This window comes from Podarcis muralis, chromosome 1 (assembly GCF_964188315.1).
Source record: "Podarcis muralis chromosome 1, rPodMur119.hap1.1, whole genome shotgun sequence".
NCBI lineage: Eukaryota > Metazoa > Chordata > Lepidosauria > Squamata > Lacertidae > Podarcis > Podarcis muralis.
In genome coordinates, this window is record NC_135655.1 from 123,841,002 (window position 1) to 123,859,406 (window position 18,405).

At 41.3% G+C, this 18,405-nt stretch overlaps 1 protein-coding gene across 6 annotated transcripts in view; it reads left to right on the forward strand.

Moving 5' to 3' along the window:
* Positions 1-18,405, forward strand: part of TRAK2 (trafficking kinesin protein 2) — a 41,420-nt gene that overhangs the window by 9,519 nt on the left and 13,496 nt on the right. For 2 of the 6 annotated variants that reach the window (XM_028750984.2, XM_028750994.2), the window contains exons 2-11: positions 25-310; positions 954-1,148; positions 8,982-9,035; positions 9,577-9,653; positions 10,532-10,648; positions 11,567-11,776; positions 13,692-13,770; positions 15,303-15,433; positions 16,341-16,415; positions 17,370-17,507. In XM_028750984.2, coding sequence (XP_028606817.2) covers positions 274-310; positions 954-1,148; positions 8,982-9,035; positions 9,577-9,653; positions 10,532-10,648; positions 11,567-11,776; positions 13,692-13,770; positions 15,303-15,433; positions 16,341-16,415; positions 17,370-17,507 — 1,113 coding nt within the window. In that variant the 5' untranslated portion in view covers positions 25-273. Of the gene's footprint in view, positions 1-24; positions 311-953; positions 1,149-4,034; positions 4,695-8,981; positions 9,036-9,576; positions 9,654-10,531; positions 10,649-11,566; positions 11,777-13,691; positions 13,771-15,302; positions 15,434-16,340; positions 16,416-17,369; positions 17,508-18,405 lie in introns of those variants that run through there. The other 4 variants (XM_028751009.2, XM_028751017.2, XM_077917507.1 and 1 more) reach the window with 4 other exon arrangements.

An 18,405-nucleotide genomic window follows, 5' to 3' on the forward strand; every position in this document is an offset into this window, starting at 1 on the left:
TTTTTCTTTTGAATTTATTTCAAGATGATGGCCGATCCAGGCAAGATCATAACATAAAGATCGTGATATTCAATGAAGTGCAAGTTTCAAATGTGTCACCTCGGACCTAACACAGCTGAAGAAAGAAGTACGTACTCGTAATGCCAGTGTAGACCAATGGCTGTTGCCTACTCTGGTTTTAAACCAAAACAATCAAACCAAAATGAGAAGGAGCAACACACAATGTGCATGCAGGATGTGGTTTCCAAATAACTGAAGTGTGAAGCAAACCTCATGAATTTCAACCACAGAGATTCAGAAAACATCACTGGTAAGTTGAAAATCAGATAAAAGGCCCAGATATACCACTCTGGAATCCATTTTTGGATGAAGGGCAGTTTCTAAAATTTAAAAGTATTTGTCACTCCATTTGTTATAAACTGTTTGGATTGAAAAATGGGACAGATAGTTACACAGCCTGGATGAACCCCTCATCTATACAGTACAAGTCAAAGTGCTGCTCCTTTAGAATTATTATTTTTTAAGACACAAGTTGCAAAGGAAAATGGTCACTAATCTACTGCAAAGATTTTATGTACTCACAGAACCTTTATCCAGATAGTGATCTGATGTGATCTACAGCTTTAATATAAAATAATGCATAAAAGCATTTCTACTCTTAAGTTAATAATGCATTTCACATTTCTCAGCTGAAAAATGTGTAAGCTGGGGGGAAACCCACGTAGATGCATTTTAGTAGTTTGGTGCTGACAAAGCTGCTAATTTATTACAGTGTTTATTTAGTTAAATGTACTAAGGATTGTGCTGTTTCTGTCTAGCCCAGGTTTAAATCACTATTGATAAGCTATCATGGCTGCTTTTATTGTCAAAGCAAAGAAAATAAATAGTTCCTTTAGTATTCATCCCAAAGCAGATTGGTATCATGATGCCTGCCTATATATATGCCTTTTTAGATGTTTGTCCTAATGAAGATCTCGCTGAAGTTGAGCTGGTGAGCATGCTGGAGGAACAGCTGCCTCAATACAAGTTACGTGTGGATTCTTTATGTCTCTCTGAAAATGCCGACTGGACCCAGTCTCCAGGCCGCCACAGTCATGTCTCTGAAATCTCTTCTCCTGTTCTTTCTGAAGAGACTATCCGTTACATGAGTAAGTGCTTTTGCTCACTGCCAGGGACTGAAATGAAAAATATAAATGAACTGCTTAGGTGATGCCCTGATCAAATCCCTGTTCAGCCTCAGCTTGGCCTTTGTGACGCTGGAGAAAGTGAGAATTACTGTGACCTGACAAGGCTGTAGAAATTTTGTACAGTCTAAGTGCTGTATATCTGGGGTCCCCAACACAGTCTCAGGAGGCATCAATATACCATACTTTTCCATGTATAAGACTAGGCTTTTTTCTTTAAAAGTCATGTTAAAAATTGGGGTCATCTTATACATGGATAGTGCATAGGGTGGATGTTTGATTGGTTGCTGCTGCTGTCAGCAGCTATTGGTCGTGTTATTGGTTGCTGCGTCAATGCCTGGTGTTGATTGACTGATGCTGTGGCAATTGGGCGGGCGATTGGCGGCTTCTGCCGGTGATGGGACAGTCAAGACCAGGGGTCTGCAACCTTTAAGACAAAAAGAGCCACTTGGACCCGTTTCCGAAGAAAAAACAACAACTGGGAGCCGCAAAACCATTGCGACATTGAAAACAAATATATCTCCGGAGCCGCGATCTGACAGCGGGCGGGAAGGTGACGTTGGGACGGTGCGTGACTAACGCACGCACCGCCCCCATGCGACGTCACAGCCAGTACAGCGCCCGCCACAGTGAGGAGTGTCGGGGCGCACAATGCGCCTCCTCCCCTCGCTAGTATCCGCCCCGGAGCCGCGGCAAAGATGTAAAAGAGCCACATGCAGCTCCGGAGCCGCGGGTTGCAGACCCCTGGTCAAGACGCGGCAATTTTCTGCAATCCCCCCTAAAAAAGCTCAACAACTCTGTGCCATATCCCCCATATTCTTAAATTTGAGTCCCCAAAAATAGGGGGCGTCTTATAGACGTAAAAGTACGGTATCTTAAGGTCTTCAACACTTGCCTGTTCCCTGCATTTTTGTTTACTCTGCTGAGTTGCTGTAGAACAGTAGCTCCGAAACCAATGCAGCCATTTTTCATTTCCGCACCAAACATTGTTGGCCTCCTGCAACCTCCCCCCCCCCCCAAGCTGGCATGACCAGTGATCAGAAATTACCACATCTTAAAGGCCACAAGTTAGTCTCTCCCCGCTGTGATAAATATAAATGCAAGCTAGGAGTGCAATCTATACATGTTTACATGATGTAAGTCCAGTTGTATTAGTGGGGCTTACTTCTAGGTAGGCATGCGTAAAATCTCTCCCTCATTGTGAAATTTAATCAGTTTCTAAGAGCAGTTGAAGGCCGTATATTAGAGAACCAATATATATAGAACGTATATATGAGAACCAATACCGCTCATTAGTGAATTTGTGGTTGCACTGAAACTTACAAGTTTCTCAGGTCAAAGCTCATAACTTCATCCTTGAAACCATACTGGTTTCACGCCATGTTCTGCAGTGGAAGATCTAAGCAATTTCAGATGAACATTGCATGAGTTCACATATTTTCAGTCCACACACCCAGAAATGTGTTTATTTCCAAATGCAACAGCCTATAAAAAGTAGGCATAATGCTGGTAGCAATTCACATTTTATAACTCTTGGTCAGAGTTACAAAAGAACATAGCTTATGGGGAATAAATGGTTGGTTATAACTGAGAGAATTACCTTGGATTATATGCAAAACCCTTAAAATAAACAGACCCTTGGTATCTTTTTTTCCCTTTCATAACTTGATTATACAACTCTAACAATGTAGGTCTGCTTAAATATTGACTTATACAGCTTTTTATTTCCATGTTTTTCACCTTCACTCTTTAAGCTATTTTATCATCATAAAAATTCAGTGTGTTGTGGGTAGGTGTTCACATTTCTGGATTCTTAGAACTTAATTTTGCAAAAATGTTGAAAAGATCCTTATGAAATGTTGGTTATTTACAGAGCTTGAAAAGTAGGCATAATAATTGCTTTGGTCATTTTTTAACTAAAAACTAGGATTGTCTTTTTCAGACCAGAAAAATATGAATGCAAACAGATGACTAGCACATATTTCTGCATGGGATCACGCAGATGTGTAATGAAGTGTGTGTCATAAGTAAACCTTGTGTTTTTCCACAAAAACCAAATTTGCAATACTGAGTACAAGGCTTAAAAATTACAGCTCTTCTGTACTCTTGGATTGGAGGTGGTAAAGGCAATTATGGTCAACTCACCACTTAAACCTGTTTAACTTGCATGAATTCAGCTTTACATGCTTGGCCAGGGGCAGGGGGCACCCAGTGGGAAAAACATCAGCAATCCCACTTGGGAGAGCATCTGGAGACGCAGGGAGTGTGTGTTTTGACTATACACTATTTTGGCTCTATGCGCTATCTCTAGAACTTAACCCCCTTGTAAGTTGCAAGTCATCTGTATTTTTAGAGGGTTAATTTGTTTGGCTGTCCTGGTTATATGAAGTTGATAATGAGCTGGATCCATGGCTGCTTAAAAGGTATCTTAGCCTCATAGTATTGTGTTCAAAAATTGATTAGTTTCGAGATGAACACATAACCACCTTGGACTTTCTCATGCAATGTGAAGTATACCATGTATTCTTTCTTCCTGATGCTTCCCCCATCGCTCCCACCCCCAAAACTCACTTAAAAACTGTTAGGCAAATGAGTACAGTCTCCCAGGAGATTTAGCGACAGGTCTTTTCCAACATGCTCTTTTCTGCATTTCTACAACTTAGCTGGTTGACTCCCATCAGTAACTTGTTTTGACTTTACAGTGGTACCTCGGGTTAAGTACTTAATTGGTTCCGGAGGTCCGTTCTTAACCTGAAACTGTTCTTAACCTGAAGCACCACTTTAGCTAATGGGGCTCTTGGTATAGAATGGGATATAAATTAGATAAATACATAAAACAAGGAATGTAAGGAAAGTAGAGGATAGAAATTATTATTTACAAAAAAGGAATTAATGCATTCCCGTTTAAAACTAATTATACCGCTTTGGTGAATTTACTGTATCCATAGCAGATCTGCTGCCCTGAAATTCTTAAACAACTCTGGTCTGCATGGTCACAGCAATGCAACATCAGAATATATTCAAATGAAAGCTGACAGCTATCAGTAATGAATTTAGCAGGGCAGAATCAGTATTGCATCAGATTAGAGTACTCTATGAACACCTACAGCATAAGAATAAATAAGAAATCTAACTTCTATAGGAGGATTAGATCAAATTTTAATGCTGCATATTTTTAGAGTTCTGAATCTAGGGAACTACAGCATGATTTTTCTAATGCACTCTGAACTCACTGTGCTGATAGTATAGTATTGCAGTATAGCTCCTCCCTGCTTTATGGCACTGCTGTTCAGGAATGTTTATTTGCTAGACAACTTCAGTAAATATTAGAGAGTTCTTGTGTTGTGGCCCAGAGGCAGTGCCTGCTGCAGAAGGAAAAATACTGAACAAGCACTGCTTCTTGGCATATTCTGAACTGCTCCATATACATATGCTGGCACTCGGACATGGCACTAGACAACAGGGACATGAATCAAAATGAAGAGCTTCTTACAGCTGTCACTCTACAGGGTAAGTGGGCACATAAATTCTTCACGTAGATTCCTTTTATCCTGATTTTGGGCTAACTACAAGTTATCAGTCCGGAATCGTTTTGTAAAATTGTAGTTGGCTGTTGGAATAGCGTGGTGGTAATCCTGACCAATCTCTTTAGACACAGTTTGAATCTAGCCTCTGCCATAAACTCACTGAGGCTGAAATCCTGACCCATTTACCTTGGAAGTAAGCTGCATTGAATTCATTAGGATTTACTTCTGAGTAGACATGAGTAGGGGTGGCGCTGTGGGTTAAACCACAGAGCCTAGGACTTGCCGATCAGAAGGTCGGTGGTTCAAATCTCCGTGATGGGGTGAGCTACCGTTGGTCGGTCCCTGCTCCTGCCAACCTAGCAGTTCGAAAGCACGTCAAAGTGCAAGTAGATAAATAGGTACCACTCCGGCGGGAAGGTAAACGGCGTTTCCGTGCACTGCTCTGGTTCGCCAGAAGCGGCTTAGTCATGCTGGCCACATGACCCGGAAGCTGTACGCCGGCTCCCTCGGCCAATAAAGCGAGATGAGCGCCGCAACCCCAGAGTCGGTCACGACTGGACCTAATGGTCAGGGGTCCCCTTTACCTTTACCCTTTTAGACATGAGTAGAACTGCACTGTTAGTGGTCTTAGTAAGCCTTCTCTCTCTTAGCTTTTGAGGGAAAGTCCCTACAAGATACAGAATTAAATTACCGTATTTTTCGCTCCATAAGACGCACCCGACCATAAGCCGCACCTAGTTTTAGAGGAGGAGAACAAGAAAAAAAACATTTTCTCCCTCTCTGCACAGCGCCTCTCCAGCAAAGTGAAGCCAGGAGAGCAAGAGGGATTGGTGCGCACCGATCCCTCTTGCTCTCCTGGCTTCAGTGAATAATAATAATAATAATAATAATAATAATAATAATAATAATAGTTGTTGTTGTTGTTGTTATTGTTTATTATTATTATTTATATCCCGCCCATCTGGCTGGGCTTCCCCAGCCACTCTGGGCGGCTTCAAAAAAAAAATATTAAAATACTGTAATGCATCAAACATTAAAAGCTTCCCTAAACAGGGCTGCCTTCAAATGTCTTCTAAAAGTCTGCTAGTTGTTGTTCTCTTTGACATCTGGTGGGAGGGCGTTCCACAGGGAGGGCGCCACTACCGAGAAGGCCCTCTGCCTTGGCTTCTCGCAGTGAGAGGACCGCCAGAAGGCCCTTGGAGCTGGACCTCAGTGTCCGGGCAGAACGATGGGGGTGGAGACGCTCCTTCAGATATACTGGACCGAGGCCATTTAGGGCTTTAAAGGTCAGCACCAACACTTTGAATTGTGCTCAGAAACGTACTGGGAGCCAATGTAGGTCTTTCAAGACCGGTGTTATATGGTCTCGGCGGCCGCTCCCAGTCACCAGCCTAGCTGCTGCATTCTGGATTAGTTGTAGTTTCCGGGTCACCTTCAAACGTAGCCCCACGTAGAGCGCATTGCAGTAGTCCTTACTTTTTAGGAGGGGAAAAGTGTGTCTTATAGAGCGAAAAATACGGTATACGTCTTCTGCCTGGGAGCTGAAAAGCTTCTTCGGTTTATACAACTGGCTGACTCTTGCTCAGTGAGATCGTAGACTCCTTTTCTTCCTTTGATCTTTCAATATTCGTGGCATATTTGTCATGTTTGCCTATCAGTAAGTCATAAACACCAAGAACAAATTTTGAATTACCATTGTGGTTTAGAATGGAAAAAAACAACCCATGATTTTTGGTTTGGGCATAATGTTTAGCCAGGGATTGCGGTTTGTTTCCTCCTGGCGCTAGTGTGAAAGAGCAAAATGCACATGATCTGCTTGTGCATGGCAAGCCACGGTTTGCCATTACGTGTGAATCCTGCCATTATATAATGCTTTTAAAATGTAGGGATGTTACTGACCATCTTACAGGATAGTTGTGAGAATTCCCTGAAGATAATGTTTGTGAAGTGCTTTGAGAACGCAAAATTGCTAGAGCACTTTGAAGAATTTGATAATGCCGTTGGTTGAGAGCACAGCATCGCTAAGCAACTGTTCTTAGAACTTAAGCTGTGAAGCATTTGTCCTTCCATTCTTTAAGAAAAATGAATTATTTCATTCCCTCTTTCTGACCTCTTCTCAAATAAGCTGTAAGCCATTTGGATATAAATAGAGGCATAAAAAATATTTGCGATCTATGTGTTTACTGTTCTCTATGGCACACAGGGTATTGCTACTCTGTAAGTCAGAAAGTGCCCCAACTACATTTTAGTGGCCTTTGCATAATCCATGGCCCTTTCTGGTTAGAGTATTTAAAAATCAGATATTTAAAACAAAACACATCAAAACATTCATAAATAATGTGAGTTAACTATAACTAGGTAAACACTTCTTTGTTGGAGTTGTACAGCAGTGAAACAATGAAAAAACAGCTCAGTGTTCATAGAATGATGTACCCAGCTTTTAAGAAATTATTGATATTGAAATAGTCAATTTTTGCTTGCTAAGGTTCAGTTATCTGTATTTGCTCTGTGGTGGCACACCTAGGATTTACACCAAGGGGAAAACCAGGGCTTGCTTGTTATTGAACTGACTTTTCCTCCTACTGGTTGGAGCAGAGCCAGGATACTTTTGCTGCTAGCTTTCACAGGAAAGTAAGTTCACTCTCTAGGGGAAGGGAGGAAAAGGAGGAGAGGTTAAAAAGAAGTTAACTTGAGACTCTTCTTATCAGCAATACCACAGGCAGAAATAAGGGGGGTGCAAAATATCCTTTAATGTTCATTCTATTTTGGCTCCCACAAGCCCTTCCTTAGGGAACTTTAGGCTGCAATCCAATGCACACTTTCCTAAGAGTAAGTACCATTGAGTATAGGGAGACATACTTCTGAGTAAGTAAGCTCTGCAATAACTGCTTTGAGGAGGCAACACTTGCTTCTTCTCTGTACCTTCTCACAGTAAAAGCCCAACATTCCATGCTTTTGGGATGGAAATTATATAACATCTTCCTATATCCACACCCGATGTAAATCATTGGAACGTTCTGTGATTTGTCTTAAAAGATTTTCATGCACATTGGATTAGATGCATTCCCTAAACCTTTTAAGCTGCAATCCTAAACACACCTTTCTGTAAGTCCGACTATATCCATGTGGCTTACTTCTAGGTAAGTGTGCATAGAATTTCTGCCTTAGTGGGAAATCAAATCAGCTCCTACCAGCCATTGAACATCATACAGTAATGAGAACCACAAGGCATGAGGTTTCTTCAGATACTTGTGGATAATGAACACTCATTTATTGGAGTGTGTCCAACTAAGTGTTCATCAGGTGATGTGCCAATTTTTAAAGTTAATTGATGTTGAAGCAGTCACATCTTTGCTTGGTGAGGTTCAGTTATCTATCTTTGCTGTGTGACATGTATACACTTAAACATCAGATCACCATAAACATTCCTAGGAATTAAAAATGTTCGTGACAATAGCTCAGATGTTGCTTTTACAACTGCACACAGCTAAAGAGGACACAGTGCAACTTCCCACACACTACAAAATTTTATGGCTAGTCCAATTTTAAACGATATAATTTGTTTATTCATTTGGATAAGTGACTGGAATTGTTTTGTCCTAGGGGGTGCTGGCCTCATGGTAATGTGTAATCTCATCTCCTGAGGAGGGCAGATGGCGGTTTTGTTTGAGTCATTGTTCCTTGATTATCTGCAACATGAGAAAATGAGAAAACTTGATTGACAAATAAAACTGTGCGCATAAATGTTTCCCAGCTACTTTTCTAATTTGGCATTTTTTTAAAAAAAGCCTGATCTGAGGCCAGAATACAATAGTATCTACAATGTAGAAAGAGCCTCGTGGACTCAGGATTTATCCATTCTGTTCTATGAGATGTAAACAGTTGGTGTGCCTCATGGCCTCAGTCTAGAGATCTTATTGTGTGGTGCTGTGCAGTGCAAATATTGCTGCATGTGAGGATTTTCCTGTAGATGCCACTCTCGGAGTCAACTCTGTTAACCATCTGCTGTATGCACACATTCTGTCCAGCAAGGGATTCAGACCCGGGTGCTGGATGTACAGTTTTTACTGAGCCATTTCGTGCTTCATGCAGATTGCCGCAGCTGCATCAGGACATCTGACATAGTAATAGGAAGTTCCTTGAACATTCAGGGCTATATATAGCAAGTATGTTTTGGTAACCGAACCACAAATCCATAAACCACAACAGTTTTGTAACTATTGATGTTTTCCTTTTCCTCTTCTGCATTTATTCTGTTCTTCCGTACTAGCTCTTCTTGAACTTCCCCCTTCTTCCTTGGCCGGACCTCGCAAACATGCCCAAGGTAATTCAAGTCCCTACCTGTACCCACCCTGTGCATGACAAGAGATAGTAGAAATTGCTTGTTGTTTAACACTTCCATGGTTGTCATGCTTTTTCTTAATCTTCCATTGCAAACCTTTCCATTAAAACCTAATGGCTAAAGTTTTGTTTTCCCTATTCCTCTTGCTCTCTACTGCTCCATACTGTTATTGTTTCATGGTTTCCATATACATTTTAACATGTCTTTCAAACCATCCACTAATTCTCGCAAGTATCCTGGAAGTTCCCAAGTGTGTATCACTTAGGGATTCTGGGTGGTATCCAACACTCCAGCAATGGACTTCCATTTGCACAGTGGAACGTCTTTCTCTCCTGCCCCCTCCATGTACCCTTAAAATCATCTCTGGGGAGTTGGAGGACCTTTCAGAGCAGATCTTGGGGACACATGGAGGGGGAGGAAAGGAAACAAGTCAAATTGCGTAGTGGAGTGAAGCATGCAGAGCACTGGATTCAACCCTCTGTGTTTTGTTTAAACCACATTAAGGAGTTCTTTCGGTTTTCAGTTCTTGGCACGGACAGACGAGAGCTGGTGACAAACAACTGTAATGATGTTGAAGTGGTCACACATCTGCTGGCTGAGGTACAGTTAATTTTTTTGTACTTGTTAAAGTTTATTTGCTGTACATAGGAAGCTGCCTTAAGCTGAGTCAAAGTATTAGTCCACCTAGCTCAGTATAGCTGATGTTGAGCTCTCCCAGACATACCTAGAGGTGCCCAAAACTGACTGAGCTACAGACATTCCTCAAAGCAGATGTCTGAGTTACAAGATCTCCTTAAAAAATTGTAGCAGGCAAAAAGATTTAGGACTCAAGTCATAAACTGCTGTGCTACCAAGAATTGGTCTGAGAATTAAAAGGGAATGTTTAGGCAAAAATACGTCACATTTTAAAGATCTGCAGATAATTATTAAAGGATGTTTAAACAGCTGGAGCTCACTGACTGAGTGCCAGAGTCGCCATGTTGGCTCTTACAAACCACGAATCTCGATTTGAACGTCATGTCAAAATAGGCATTGGCTTTGTTCCCAGAAGTTGTGGCAACCACAAGAGAAGAATTATTCAAGCACTGCATTAGCTGCACGCACCAATGTGATGATTGTTCACATTAAACAATAGTTTGTTTGTTTTTAACTGGTTTGGTACGAATTTACCAGCCCAGTGTGTAGATACAGATAAACAGGCACATAAGAGATAACAAATTAGATCGGGCAAATTCTTAAGGAGAGGCAATAGTAGAAAGAAACTCTTAAGGCTTTCTTGAATGCCAGGTCTGAATGGGTTAAGCAAATAAATGTTAACTGGAAGATAGTTTCACATCAGCAGAGCTACCGTTATAAAGGCCCTGTCTTGTGTGCTCAGCACCTAGTCAATTTTAACAGCAGGCACACAAGCAAGACCTTAAATGCAGATCTTAAATTTGGGCAGGATCATAAAGTCCTCTCTTGGTCTTTCTGAGCAGAGAGATCGGGACCTTGAATTGGCAGCACGAATTGGACAAGCCCTACTTAAACGGAACCATATCCTAACTGAGCAAAATGAAGCTCTGGAAGAACAACTGGGACAAGCCTTTGATAAAGTAAGTAGTATTAAACCTGAAGCATTTTAAGTGGCCGGAGGTGCTTGCTGTATGGTGGAAGATCAGATGATTGCATCAGACAAAACCCTCTACAGAAATGTGTATTTATTTGAATCATAATGTGATGTGGCAGGTGAACATGCTGGACTTTATGGAGCTGGCTGACCTGACTGGAAGATTCCGTGACCAGAAAGAAGAGGAGACTCAAGAGGATTGGAAGAAATTTAAAGAATATTTAGATAAATAGAAAATTATTGGAAGTGACAAATAGGCTTAGGGGTAGAATATGAACATGTGGAAGTAAATATTATGGAGTACAATATTAATAAAGGAGAAGAAGTTAGTAAATGAAAGGAGTTAATATCATTAGAAATATGAATTTGGAAAACTTATACAGGTGATATAATGAAATTCAGTTAGAGGGGATTCGAGGAAGTCAGTTATTAATGTAATGAGAATTAGGTATTTGAAAAAGTAATTTATTTTTCTTGTGTGTTTAGTTTTTGTAGCGTAGTATGTTTTTCTCTGTTGTGTGTTGTTCTGTTATGTCATTTCTGTGATAAATGTGGAAAATCAATTAAAAAAATTGGAAGGAAAAAAAGAAACAATGTGATGAAGAAGTCAAATCAGCCAGCAAATTCAGTATGAAAAATGTTGTAATGCTTGGTCAGTGTCCTATGTACAGTGGGAAAAACAATACTGTAATATGTCTTGTAGGACAGTGCGGAACTTAGCAAGCAATTTAAGCAGAGTTACTCATTGAGTCGCAAAAGTATCTTGCAATTGGCAGTTCAACATAGGTAGCTACCGCAGAGAAATGGGTGGAGCCCTGCAATCTAGAGCCACAATTCACTGGAGGTGGTTGCAATGTTGTGCATCGTTGACCGTGTTCAGTAAAAAAAAGTTGTTTGAAATCAGGTTCACCAGCTGCAGCATGAACTAACAAAAAAAGATGAGCTGCTTCGTGTCGTGTCCATTGCTTCTGAAGAAAGCGAGACGGACTCCAGCTGTTCCACACCCCTGCGCTTCAATGAGTCCTTCAACCTGTCACAGAGTCTTCTACAGTTGGATATATTGCAGGATAAACTCAGGGAACTGGAGGAGGAAAACATTTCTCTTCGGACAAAGGTAAGTTTAGCTACGTTCATATTTCTGTCAAGCATTCTTAACTGGAATTGGGAAACAGATCTTCAGGATCTACTAAAACTCATATTTCTATGAACAAACAGACAGATTGGTGTTTCCTGAAGTGAAGGAAGTGGCTTAAACGGAAACAAATGACACACTTAATTGTCAGATTCACAACATTCATATTTGAGTTTCATATTCACAACATTTCATATTTCTGTCAAGCATTCTTAACTGGAACTGGGAAACAGATCTTAAGGATCTACTAAAACTCAGGACAAGCTTGTGATATCATCATCATTTCATTTCAGTACTTGCATTTTAAAGAAAATTTTCAAAGCAGTTTACATCTTAAACCATCAAATAAAACAATCCGGAATAAAACAGATATAAAGTATACATTCAGAGCATTTAACAGGATGCTCACATGTTATCTTAAAGATTTCAAAATAAAACATTACAAAGGAGATCAGCTGCCGCACAGAATGCACATTTAATGCAGCAAAGTTAACAAAGAAATATCTTAGACATTCCAAAATAAAACATTACTAAAGGAAGTCAAATATAAAATGCACATCTAATTAACAAGAGAATAAAATATCATACTCCTGCCAACCTAGCAGTTCGAAAGCACGTCAAAGTGCAAGTAGATAAATAGGTACCACTCTGGCGGGAAGTTAAACGGCGTTTCCGTGTGCTGCTCTGGTTCGCCAGAAGCGGCTTAGTCATGCTGGCCACATGACCTGGAAGTTGTACGCCAGCTCCCTTGGCCAATAAAGCGAGATGAGCGCTGCAACCTCAGAGTCGGTCACGACTGGACCTAATGGTCAGGGGTCCCTTTACCTTTTTAAAATATCATAAGCACAGAACATAGCTACTGTTGCTGCCAATGCTGCCAATGGTGGTTCATGGTGGGTGGCAGCTGTGGAAGCTCAGGCTCGATGACCTGGGTCTGCACTAAGTGACAGCCAAGATGGTCTGTGGCTTCAGCAGCCTCAGCTTTTGCAGCTGGAGTCAGTCAGGGCCCCACCATTCCAGGCCAGGTGGAAAAGGCCTGTAAGGCAGGGAGTAGGTCCTCCAGAACCCGCAGCCAAGATGGTCCTTGAGGATTTAGTTTAGAGTTCAGTCTCATAAAGCCCATATATACATTGTCTATCTCCACATTGTTCAGTTGGTTATTCTTTATATACTTACCAAGTCTTTATTTTAGATTGAAAGTGACTTTTGTCTTTTACTGAAGGCTTATTGTCTTTTTTTGTATTTCAAATGAAAATACTAATTACGAAAACCTCCATTTTTTAAAGCTATATTCTCCAACATCTTGCATGATATTGGTGATTTCATTTGTTTTCAGGCTGGTGGATTTCTCTGACAGTGTGTTTGTGTGTGTTTTAGAATTATAAGGAAAAAAATACAGAAGGAAAAATAAGAGAGAGAGAAGATACCAGAAAAATAAAATATGCATTATGATGCATCAGTGCAGACATTCAACATAAGTACAGCGACACATTGCTAAGGTTTAACAAAAACGTCTACATATTTGAAAAAGAAAATGCCATGGTAATTAGCAGTATGTTGAACTCAAGGTGGAACAAACAGAAATGTTAATCTTAATTACCTTGCTCTCTCTGACAGCTTTTGCAGTAAACATTTTACTTTGAAGTGTCCGTTTTAGAATGTGGTTGGTTGATTTGTATAACCACCCAACTTCATATTTGTTCATGGCAATTGGTGTTTCCTGGAGTGAAGGAAGTGGCTTAAATGGAAACAAATGACACACTTAATTGTCAAATTCACAACATCTTAGGATATAGTGAACTTATTTTTGATCGGTCGGGGAATGGGTAGAGGAGAGAATCTATTTACATTCAGGGCTACCTTTAAAATTAATGAAGACTTCTGAATGTTTCTGAAGGCCTGCCATCTGAAGACTGAAACCATGACATACGAAGAGAAGGAGCAGCAGCTGGTCAGTGACTGTGTCAAAGAGATCAGTAAGTCTATAGGTGGTTTCTTCCCCTAGGAATAAGAAAAATATTTTTATCTTTGAATATAAACTCATCAGCCACACTCCTATCTTTCCATGTCATAAATCTGTACAGTATAAGCAATTAGCCTTACTAGCATTGAGCTCCCTTAAAGATGTTAAGTTTTCTAAACCTGCTGCATATGAGCCCAAGGATTCATAAAGCAAATTTTGACACAGGCAACAATGCAAATACACTTCTGTAAAGAAACATGAAAAAGTATAAATGAAAATAGCAGAAAATTTATACCACGTTGTAAAATAGTTTCTCACTGGTCTAAACAGATTACTGTTTGAATTTCTGTCTCCTGTAAAGCTGGTACATTTTTGGTTTTCCCCCAAACCTCTTTCTTTCTCTAATGTAAGCATGATATTCCAGATCATTTTCTAATCTCTCATGTTTAGCAGTCATAATATTTTTCTAAAAGTTTTCAACTAACATTTTTGATGCTTTAATACGGTTTGCAATTGGTTCTGTCTTAATGAGTAGAATACCATCTTTAATGCAAGCCCAGGAATTACTACATTATTCTTGGCTCCCTTGAAACTTTGTAGGTGAGATATGGGGTTTTCAAAAACTTTGAATTCTAACATCATCTAAATAAAAGAGCCACTTCTCAACAACCTTTCTAGCTTTTAGTTGTTCTCATCCAGTTATAGCAAATAATCTCTGCTATGTAACATACCAATGAGAATCCTTTTTAAAGTGGCCTTTTTCAAAACAGACACACAAACTTAATGATCTTGTAGAACTCCTACTGATAACTCCAGGTTTGCTTTACCAATATCAGTTTCTCAATTCTGCACATACTTACCTAGAACAAACCTACTAAAGAATTTTATGTATTACCGACCTGATGTTTCTAATTACCTACCTAGCTATCAAAATGAGCTACAGGGTTGTGTGTGACTTCCCCATGTCCCTTAATGTCCCATAATGCCAGCCTTAATGTGGTCAAGACTGGAATCTGAACAAATCTTGTGTTAAGTAGTATTTGCAAGGTTGTTGAAACAATGGTATGATGCTGATATCAAAATTCCAGTTAGTGTTAGCTATGACTAAGGCCAGTGCTGCTGTAAGAAGCAGAATCTAGAACACCTGGGCTGGAGTAAGGATGGTTGCGTGGGTGTCAACTGTTGAGCCCTGCTGGCAGATGACTGCACAAGGACAACAGTTAGCACAACAGAGCTTTCCCTCTCCTCCTCCTGCCAAAATTGGCTTGATGGGGAGAACCCCCAGAACAGCATGCAGGAGCAGAGAGGGGGCATAATTCTGTCTGGGAAACTTGCACTGATGATGACCAAGGTGCTGGAATGAATTCCTCCCTTGATTGCTTTTTTACCATTTGGATGTTTCTGACTTTTGCTGCTGTTTCGTTATGATTCCCCACCCCCCACAACAACTTAGGTTTGCGAAAGCCTTATTACGTTATTTTAGTATGGGCAGTACTTAGTTAAGTCATTTCCTTAGCTTACCATGTATTGTGCTGCATATTTTAGGGGAAACGAATGCTCAGATAGCAAGAATGAGTGAGGAGCTGGCAAGGAAGAATGAAGAGCTGCTTCAGTACCAGGAAGAGATCTCATCCCTCTTGTCCCAGATTGTTGATCTTCAGCATAAAATTAAAGAGGTTTGTGTGCTCATAGGCTAGAGCAGGGATGGGAAACATTTGGTCCATGGGTCAGTTTAGGCTTGTCAGGTCTCCGGCCTGCAAAGAGGTTTTTCCCCAGCTACACTCACCTCTCCCACACCTGACATCATATGATTTGGGGCAAGTTATCCCACAGGGACGCAGGTGGCTCTGTGGTCTAAACCACTGAACCTAAGGCTTGCCAATCGGAAGGTCGGCGGTTCGAATCCCCGCAACGGGGTGAGCTCCCGTTGCTCAGTCCCTGCTCCTGCCAACTTAGCAGTTCGAAAGCATGTCAAAGTGCAAGTAGATAAATAGGTACCGCTCCGGCAGGAAGGTAAACGGCGTTTCCGTGCGCAGCTCTGGTTTCGCCAGAAGCGGCTTAGTCATGCTGGCCATCTGCAGACAAACGTCGGCTCCCTCGGCCAGTAAAGCGAGATGAGCTCTGCAACCCCAGAGTCATTCGCAACTGGACTTAACTGTCAGGGGTCCTTTACCTTTTTATCCTACACTAGCAGGGCAACAATTGGGAAGGTACTGCTGATGGTTCCATTTGAGGCCACCAAATGGAGGTCCTTCCAGGAACCAGCTCCATTCGGGAACTCCCAAGTGGAATTGATCGCTGTTGAATGGGTTCTTTACAGCTGTTGCTTGAATTCAAGCCGGGGCTGCAAAAGAGAACTGTGAGCACAATTTAAGTGCTTCTTCAAAGTTCAGTCACCTGTCAAATGACATAAGGTGAAAGGTTGGGGTAGTAAAAAGTGATCTGTAGAGGGTAGGCCAGTTCTGGTTCTGGTCTGCCAGTCAGATCCAGTTTGCCACCATTGTTCCTTGTGCTAAATGATTGTTACTTCCAATAATATTCTGGAAAGGAAGGCTGAAATAATCATCTTCTGTGTTCCCTCAGCATGTAATTGAAAAGGAAGAGTTGAAATTGCACCTACAAGCTTCCAAAGATGCCCAGAGACAGCTGACAGCAGAGGTATTGATCTTTGTACTTTCACATTTGAAAAGTGAGGAGGGAAGGAGAAAGGAGAATATGAACTGTCTTCTGCTGTGAAAAACACTCAGCAGTGTGGGTGGTTGGGTAGAAAATGTTGAATATTTGATGGAATTTTTTTCATACCCCAAATGGTATTGGCTCCAGTTCAGCTTATTTTTATTTGACCTGCGTTGAATAGGCAAAGCTAAAAAGAAAATTGCCATTTTCATTTTACAGGTTGTGTAAATATCTCAGGAGTTTTTTCCAGTAATTAATACTGGAAAATAATTGACTAGGAAAAAAATAAATAGAGGATACTTAACATGTTAAATTTAAGCAAATTGAAAGCAGCCCTTCCCTTATATTGCTTAAGTTTTAAGGGAAAATAAAAGTACTGAAGGCATGTCAACATATTGATTTTAATATGTCCAAAGAACTGTGGATTAAGGAAAAAAATATTTCCCTGATATAGATATCTTAAAAAGTTAATTTTGAAATTGCCTAGTCTGACTGATATGTGTTTTTTATGTTTCTGATAATTTTATGAAACAAATCGTTGTTAAAATGGAAGAATTCCCACATAAAAATATAGCCGTCGGAAATTCCCCTTCAACTTTGAAGAAGGAAGCGATTCCTGAAAACAGCATGTTTAAACTTCAGATTTCCTTGCTGCTAAAAAGCACTTTTATGCCATTTGCCTTGACACCTGTAAAGAAGAAAATTAGGAACATGCCACTACTTAGACAAAGCAAGAGACATTAAGTCGGAGCCCTGGATTCTGAAGTGTTGGGTGACGCTTTGGTTTTTTTTAGGGGTATCATTTTTGTGCTGTTCTCTGTACATACCGAAGTGGAATGCAATAATATTTCCTTGGATTACGTGCGAATCCCCCCTCCTCTTCAGCAGCTTTGTTCTTTCTGCCTACTAAATGACTGACATTTTGTGTTCTTCCAGCTGCATGACTTGCAAGAGCGGAGTGCAGAGTGTCTGGGGATGTTGCATGAATCTCAGGAAGAAGCAAAGGGGCTTCGCAGCAAAGCCAGCCACGCCGCCCTTCTCTGCCGCCCACAGTCATGCGGAGCCTTTCCTGTGGTAACTCAACAAGGCTTTTCTTTGATACCGGCAGCTGGTTCTAAGTAACATGAAACCTCAAGGGCAAACTTGAACCGTGACTGTCCTTGTCCCATAAAGAGAGCTGCCAGTTTGCTCAGGGATCTAATGGTCTCCACCTCTGCCATGCTATGATTCCATCTTTTAAATTTAGCCTTCCCCTTTTGTCATTTCTAAAGAGAGCTTCCCCGACGTCTCCTCCGTTGTTCAGCGTTTGCCATTGTGGATCACACCACACAAACCAGCTGGAAGAAGAGGAAGGTGCTACCGCATGTTCTGCTGAAATATGCAGACTCCTTGTTGAAGCTAGGCAGTTTCTGGAAGGGAGATGTCCTGAGATGTCCACCTAAGATTTAATGGAGAAAGCAGGGGTGTAAATGTACCATTTACCCGCAAATGGATGCGGGTGGCGCTGTGGGTAAAACCTCAGTGCCTAGGGCTTGCTGATCACATGGTCGGCGGTTCGAATCCCCGCGGCGGGGTGAGCTCCTGTCTTTCGGTCCCAGCTCCTGCCCACCTAGCAGTTCGAAAGCACCCCTAAGTGCAAGTAGATAAATAGGTACCGCTTTATAGCGGGAAGGTAAACGGCTTTTCCGTGTGCTGCGCTGGTGCTGGCTCGCCAGAGCAGCTTCGTCACGCTGGCCACGTGACCCGGAAGTGTCTCCGGACAGCGCTGGCCCCCGGCATCTTAAGTGAGATGGGCGCACAACCCTAGAGTCGGACACGACTGGCCCGTACGGGCAAGGGTACCTAAATGTACCATAAATAAAAACAAGGCAATTCTGCACAAGGAGACTTTTGACATTTCTAGTATACATCAGCCTTAGTTTGTGGACTTCTTGTAAGGAGTGAAATGATTGCTTTGCTCCTCCCTAGGGAC